Source organism: Lynx rufus, unplaced genomic scaffold, assembly GCF_022079265.1.
Source record: "Lynx rufus isolate CCGP_SWC_20201006 ecotype Redwood Valley unplaced genomic scaffold, mLynRuf1.p SCAF_2, whole genome shotgun sequence".
In the NCBI taxonomy this organism is placed as follows: domain Eukaryota; kingdom Metazoa; phylum Chordata; class Mammalia; order Carnivora; family Felidae; genus Lynx; species Lynx rufus.
This window is the reverse complement of record NW_025814834.1, coordinates 128,215,222-128,223,011: the sequence shown is the minus strand read 5'-3', so window position 1 is coordinate 128,223,011 and position 7,790 is coordinate 128,215,222. Positions and strand designations below refer to the sequence as shown.

General features: G+C 53.1%; 1 protein-coding gene across 1 annotated transcript; it reads left to right on the top strand.

Annotated features, from left to right (window-relative positions):
• The first annotated feature begins 3,080 nt into the window (after positions 1–3,080).
• On the top strand, positions 3,081–7,521 carry PROK1 (prokineticin 1). Its single transcript, XM_047082887.1, has 3 exons — positions 3,081–3,152; positions 5,683–5,808; positions 7,402–7,521. The coding sequence occupies exons 1-3, from the start codon at positions 3,081–3,083 to the stop codon at positions 7,519–7,521; spliced, it is 318 nt and encodes a 105-aa protein (XP_046938843.1).
• The last annotated feature ends 269 nt before the right edge of the window (positions 7,522–7,790 follow it).

The window sequence follows — 7,790 nt, the reverse complement described above, 5'->3', positions numbered from 1 at the left end:
CATTTCCAGCAAGGTCACCATGTATCCCTCACCTTCTCTAATTAAGCTGGCTTTTCCTCAAGTGCCGGCTGTCCAAGGTGAACAAAATGTTTTCAACCAGTGTTGCTGGTTTTGTTTGCAACAGTATTTCTCAGTATCATGCTTCACCCGCTGTGTGGGGTAATTAGTTTTGTGCCGAAGGAAGGGAGTGAGCATGGGAGGCGGGGGCGGGACGGGGGTGGTCAGCCCCCATCCACCGTCGTCTCGTGGAAGGCGGCCCGTGTGAGGGGGCATCTGTGCGGGGCACCCGGAGCCCACAGGACTCTTTCAGGAACCCCTCCAGCACCCGGCACGATCCTGCTTTCTTCCTCCGGGTGTGTCTTGACGGGCTGGGTGGTCTTTCTGTTCTCTGGTTGTGCACCTGACTCAGTGCCACAGTGTACTGGCGGGCTGTACGGGTTCATCAATTTTTTAAAGTTTATTTATTTATTTTGAGAGAGAGAGAGAGAGAGAGAGAGAGCTTGCACGCTCGTGGGAGGAGGGCATAGAGAGAGAGGGAGAGAGAGAAACCCAAGCAGGCCCTGTGCTGTCAGCACACAGCCCAACACGAGGTTCGATCTCACGAACCAAGGGATCATGACCTGAGCCAAAATCAGGAGTCGGACGCTTAACTGACTGAGCCACCCAGGTCCCCCCAGGTTTTTTTTTTTTTTTTTTCTTTTTCAGAGAGACAGAGAGAGAGAGACAGTGCACATGTGAGCATGGTGGGGGTAGGGGCAGAGGGAGAGAGAATCCCAAGCAGGCTCCACGCTCGGTGTGGGGCCTGACTCGGGGTTCGATCCTACGACCCTGATCGTGAACTAGGACGGATCATGAACTGAGCCAAAATCAAGAGTCCTCCCAACTGACTGAGCCACCCGGATGCCCTCCAGGTTCATTGTTTTGATTCTTTTCTCACAGGAGAACTTTGTATTAAGGCAGATAGGCCCAATTTTTTAATGATAGAAATTGCTAATAGTTAGCAAACGCTACTCTGTATCAGGCGTAGTGATAAGCCTGTCACACCCGCCATCTCATTTAATCTCCCATATGTAGCCAGAGAGATCCTTTCACAGTGGAAATCACATCCTGTCCCTCCCCAAGGACCCAGGCACACTTGCCGTCAGGCCCACACCACGTCCTGCAAGGCTCCTGTTCCAGCTGCACCCCTCTCCCCGCTTCCCCTGATCACCACCCTCCTTGCTGCTCCTGAACTGGACAAGAAGGCCCTGCCGCAGGGCCTTTGCACTGGTTCTTCCTCCCGGTCCCTGCCCAGAGCACCTCTTCACTTTATTAGGCCTTCTCTAGCGTCTCTTCAGAGAGACACTCGCCCCATCCCAAATATCACTCGTTAAGCTCGGCTGACTTCTGTTCCTTTCTAATAGAACTCAGCACCCCTAGCCATTTTATTATAAATCTATTTGTGTGGTTGTTTATTACCGATCTCCGCACTAAAAGCAAAGCTCCATGAGAGCAGGGACCCTGCTTTGTTCACTGCTTTATTTCCAGCACCAAGAGCCGTACCTTCAATGTGAATAAATATAGAGCCAATGAATAAATAAATGGATGAATATTCACAAAACCCCATAATGTGAGTGGTACTATCACCCCCATGCTAGAGATGAGAAAACTGAGGTTTAGAGAGACTGACCATATTCCCAGGGTCATAAAACCAATGAGCCGTCTGGGACCAGAGGTCAAAATGTCTTGCCTCTGGGGTCTAACTCTTAGCTTCTGTGCTAGCTCACCTCTCTCTGCACTTATAAGTGCCTGCCAGTGTTTTTATGTGAGAACCCTATTTTCCTGAGACACTCCGAGAAAAAAGCCATTCGATGGGTGACTCCGTTTGGAAAATCCTGCAAATTACATTTCCTGCTTGGTGGCCTAAGAAAGGCTCTGAAAAGTCCCGCAGTAAAAATCCTGGTTGAACTTCTGTAATCAGTGTTTCCCAAAGCATTGACTGTAGACATCTTGTGTTTATTTAGTGGTGTGTGTAATATCTATTAACATATTGCAAAGCATACCTCGGAAGCAATAGCTTTTGTCCTTGCGGAGAGAAGCAGATTGTCTGGTACAGGATTCCGGGAGGTCTCTCTGGGTTGGCTGGGGTGGGAAGTCTGGGACCAGGGGCTTCCTCTCCTAGCAGGAGGGCCCGTGCCTGAAGTCAGCATCCCACAAAGCTGGCACCTGAACCCAACATGTTTGCTCACCCACTGTCATGTTCACCCCCAAACCAGGAAGGCAGCAGTGAGGCTCCTGGCCCCTGTTAGCTGCACCCCGGCCCAAGCATGCTTCTCTACAGAGATCTGGGCACCGGCTCATCTTCTGCCCTTTGATTCCTGTACAGGTGACACTTGGTGTTTCTCCTGAGCTTCTTAGAGAACAATTCCTTAGGTGTGCCTCTCAGAGACATCAACCCCACAAACCTGGCCTTGCTCTCTTACTGTCTCATTTCTCCCTATTGGAATTTTCACCTAGAGGAACAGGGACACTCCCTTACCCACTTGTGTCCTCTCGGCCACCAACTCGGTGTTGAACACATGGTCGATGGTAAATGCCTAGATCATTCTTGTTGGCTTGACTGTGATGTTCCCGCATGTTGCACGGTTTGGAGCAGAAAAGGATAGATGGTGATGTTGTAAACCCCTTAATTCATTGCCAGAACCGCCCCCACCCCCCCACCCTGAGCAAAGGAGAAAGATGCCCCAGAGGCAGAGAAGACTATGGAGGGAAATGTATGTAACTGACTGCATCTCTGTGTTCCTGGCAGGGCTGGAGCCAGTCAGCGTCCCGATGTGTTCATTTTTATTGGTTTTGATGGTGATTTGATGTCATCAGGGATTCAGGTCTCACGTTCGTCCCTGCGATCATCTGAATAGCACTGGTGACGGGGAAGGGAAGAGCAGAGACAGGCACCCATAGGCAGCCTGGATCGGACCGTATAAATCTGGGAGGAGGGAGGGGGCCGGACAGCCTGGCCTTCCCAGCTGGCACACGAGGCTGAGTGGAAGCCAGCGACAGGCAGTGGAGCGGGAGGCGTTGTGCCTTCACCCCAAGTGACCATGAAAGGGGCCATGCGAGTCTCAATCATGTTCCTTCTGGTGACTGTGTCGGACTGTGCCGTGATCACAGGGGTAAGTCGTCCAACTTCCTCTACGCCCTGGGTTTGGGGGGGTATGTCAGGGTCTGCACGGGATGGGAGCCAGCGACCATGCAGGGGGCAAGCCAAAAAAAACTGGGGCGTCAGCCGGCATTTTAGAGAGGTGTTCCACATGATTTTCGGATTAGTTAGACCTCACTCCACTAGACGGGATCCACTTTTGAGCAGCTGTGTGTAAACCAAATCTAATTTCCAACTGCATTGGGAGAACATCAAACATTTTGACGTTTCGACCTCTGGTAACATGAAGATTCCTATTGTGTAATAAGAAATTCCTCTATAAAGTGGGTTAGCACCCCCTGATTTATCTTTTGTGAAAATTTTGGTTTTCATATACAATGTGGTCCACATGTCAGGTTTAGTTTACACAGCATGATGACTTGATTAAACGCAGTGACCTTATGAGCTTTAATTGGGGGCATTTAACCTCTGCCTTTTCCACTCTTAAGAAAGGTTGCCTTGAAATTCTTTCTTCCCTTTATTTTTTATGTATTTTAGCCGTGCCCAGTTCTGATAAGAACATTTGGCTGGGTGCACCCAAAAACAAGCATCGGGTACCAAGCAGAAATCTAGTCTCCCAAGGGACGTTTGCCACACACAGGCGCTGCCTGTCTTAGAATTCAAAACACTCGGATTATGGTTGTCTTGTAGCATTTTGGCTTTAACCGGAACCACCCTTAAATGTGTTACAGTGGTGGGACCATTCTTACTAAAACAGAGAGTAATACTTTACCAGAGAGCTTTCCAGATAAAGCCGCTAGAGGAAAAAAAAAAAAAAAAAAAAAAAAAAGAGGGAAATTTATTATTTTTTTCCGAAGTCCCTCAACTTTTTACATAGAGAATGAAAACGTAGAAAAATGCCAAACAATTCCTGGAATCGTATTAGTTTTAATGTTCACAGAAAGGAAAACTTCTTTCTTCTCCTTTTTAAAGGAAAAAGACTGAGTTTCAAAGACGAACAAATATTAAAGGCAAGTCAATGCTTTTGAGACCCGGAGCATGAATAATACTGTTAGGGCAAAATTATACCTAATGAATGTCAGCCTCTGAATCTTCCTACTGTGTAGCTTGACCATCGGGGAGGCTGAGAAAGAAGGACAGAAGCCACTGAGAGGGATGGGGGCTGAGGGTTCACGCTGATGCCAGGTTACCTCACTGTGTGAGCTCCAACATCTGGCCGAGTGGTGGTGGGAAAATGCCTTTCTAGCAAACCCTTCAGCTGGACCTTTTGAAAAGCACAGTGAGGGAGAAATCTAGGGTGGAAGGAAATGCATGTCAGACATGTGCAGGAGAGTGTGGGACCCAGTGCTGAGGGGGTCAGGACCTCCCTCCATTCTCCATGCCCAGGGGCTGCCCCGGGGCGACTCCCAAGAAGAGGCTGGTAGGACATCGTCATATGGCCCTGCTCCCTGCATAGTGACCATCCCAAATTCAGGCTTGGATGGTCCTTCCTGCCAGAGTGGGGACAATAATGTCCCAACTCTGTGGGAGAAGAGTCAGGTAGGGCCTGCTTGGCCCCAACCCTGGGCTTTCAGGGGCTGGTCGGTGTGCGAGATGTACCCTCGCCGGGCTGGAGACCTGCATGGCCAGGTGACTGCCCCCTGCACCTCTTCTGGGTGACAAGCAGACCCTGCGCCCCCACTTTCCTTCCTGGGGCTGAGCCAGTGGGCAGCCTCCCGCTCCTGCCAGGTCTCAGGCAGGCAGCGAGAGCTTGCCCCATGGCCTTCTGTTGGAGAAGAGTGAACCAAAACCCAGTTGTGAATCTCAGCTCAGATAAGCCACAAAGCTTTCCTGCAAGCGGAAAGATTGGGTGCTTCTCCATCGTGGCCCCACTTCAGTCTGGAGCAGCTCAGAGGTCGATTTTGTTTCAAGCAGGCTTGTGTGGCCTTCTTCTCAAATGGCAACTTCCAGAAACCAGGCAAGGCCGCCCAGCTCCTGTTTGGAGCCCAACCCAGAGGGGTCCATCCCAATCTGGGGTTCAAAGAGGCCTGCTGAGAAGCACTGGGGGAGACACCGCTTCTCAGGGGGTGCCGGTCCCCGGCTGAGGCGGGGATTCCGGTGAGGGCAGAGGCGGGGGCCAGCACCAACCCCGGGTGTGGGGTCAAGGTTGGAGAGTCTGGTCCCAGGAGACTCAGCACTGACCACCTAGGGGCTTGGGCCATCAATGCCCCTCCCGCCTTTGGGACTTCAAATTAATTTGATGTCACCGGTGTCCCTTGAGCATTTCCCAGTGCTGGAAGGGCCATATCTCCTAACTTCTAAGGTTGTCAGGAGAGTTGCCCCCCTATTGGGCAGCCTCAGTGGAGCTTGGTTCGGGGGGGCGGTGGTCCTCAGATGCAGTTCTGCTGCCCCGCGGAGGCCTGAGCATCCTGTCGTGAGCGGAGCAGGAGCAAGAATGAGCTGCCCAAGGTGTCAGGCCATCAGGGTTTTCGAATGTACCTCTTCCTTCTGATTTCTCTTGAGTGGCGCTAATGGGCACTAACGACTCCTGTCTCCCCTCTCAGGCCTGTGAGCGGGATGTGCAGTGTGGGACGGGCACCTGCTGCGCCATCAGCCTGTGGCTGCGTGGGCTTCGGATGTGCACCCCGCTGGGGCGGGAAGGAGAGGAGTGTCACCCGGGCAGCCGTAAGGTACTGCACAGACTTGCTCAGGGCAGAGAGCCGGCGACACAGCTGGGACTGGACCCCGATTTTCAGACTGACTCTAGGATCATCTTAGGGGTGTTGGGCACTGCCTCCTTGCTTTTTGGAGAAAGCTTGGGGTGGAGTAGGGGGGCACTAAGCACACACCTTGTTAGATCTATGGGCTGGAACCCCAGCTGCTCCTCTGCTTGTGGTCTTGGGCAGTTAGCAGGACTTGTCTGGGCCTCGGGCGCTGTATACAACCAGGCGAGTAGAATGATTACCCTTGAAGTCTCTTATGAGACTTATATGAACTCAGATTCTCAAAGGGTCCCGAATGGCCTCTGCCCCTGGACCCCTCCCTCAAGAACATGCAGTAATACTCATGGAAGGGCCTTCCATCCAAGGCCTGGTTAGGGTGAGGCAAGGCCCGTGCCCAGCGTATACACTTTAAGGAGGCGCTCACTCTTTGGGGTCCCAAGCACCTGACTCCCGCCCTGCTCCCAGCCCAGGGGGCATCGAAGGGCCACGATCTTTGCTTCTGAACGGCCAGGTATGGGAGCCGCCACAGGTGTGTACGGGGACCCGTGTGTCTGTCACCTTCCCCGGCTTCCTGTGGTTCAGGAGTCCTTCGTGCTCTCCTGGGGGATATGCCTACACCGGGACCCCTGGTTTCTTCTGGGGTCAGAGCATCATCCTGTAGTCACCCCCCCCCCCCCGCCATTGCAGCTGCTTGGGGAATGGGGGGGAGATGCAGCTGAGCCGAGACCCTCGGGACAGCACAGCAGTCCTTGCTGCCTCGGGGTGTGTCAGGTGGTTCGGCTGCAGACCTCCGTTCCCAAAAGGGACACCGGTGGCGATATAACCGCGTGCCACTTTTCAGACCACGTGCTTTTGCAAACATATAGTTTAAACCTCTTCACAACCATTTGTGGTAGGTGCTATTATGAACCCATTTTGAGGATAATAACACCCATTTTTGAGACACCGAGCTTAAAGGACTCGCCGGTTTTCACACCGCTGGGAAGTTGGCAGACCTGGGATTGGAACCGGGGGCAGTCTGATGCTGTCTGTGGTCACAACCGTTCCTATTCACCCTCCTTTGAGGAAGCCTCAGTGGTCTAGCCTCTGGGTGAGAGTCACGGGGCAGAGGCAGTGTCTGTCCTGTCCACGGCTGCGTCCCCAGTACCCAACATCAAGCGCACGCTAAGTGAACTGTAAGTGAGATTCAGTCAACGACCGTGTGTGCACGTATTCACGTGGGTGTGCATGCATTCACGTGGGTGTCAGGTCAGCGAGGGGACTTGGCTAGGCAGCTCTGGGACTTTAAGGTTGGAGCGGACAGCACAGTATTGTGGCCGATTACATCGTCTTGAGGGCCAGATTGCCCGGGTTCAAATCCTGACTCCTCCCCAAATCAGCTGTGTGATCTTGGCATGTCGCTCAGCCACTCTTGCCTCAGTTTCCTCCTCTGCAATAACTGTGATTGTTGTGCTGGGTGGAGGGGTGAGACACTGGGCAGGGCTGGGCTGGCCGGGGCCCCTGCGGGAAGCCCACCTCCCTTATGCTGAAGGTGTCATCCTGTTTCTCCTCTTTCTCCAGGTCCCCTTCTTCAGAAAACGCCAGCACCACACCTGCCCCTGCCTGCCCAACCTGCTGTGCTCCAGGTGCCCGGACGGCAAGTACCGCTGCTCCACGGACTTGAAAAACATCAACTTTTAGGAGCCTGGTTGTTGTCGGCACACACGCTGGGCCTCTGCATGAGAACAGCCTGGGGCGGGGGGGGGGGGTCTCTTATGGATTTTGATTTCTGCCACGTGGCCCAGCTCCCCCACCGCCCCATCCCCAGGCCCCAAGCTGCTTCCCCCCATCCCTGCTTCCTAGCCCACATCTGTGCATTCATGCAGACACCCGCACATGGTCCGCCAGGCTGGCCTGAGGTTGTCCCAGCCGAGGGCCGTGGTCCTGGCAGCAGCTGTTCAGGCTGGCTG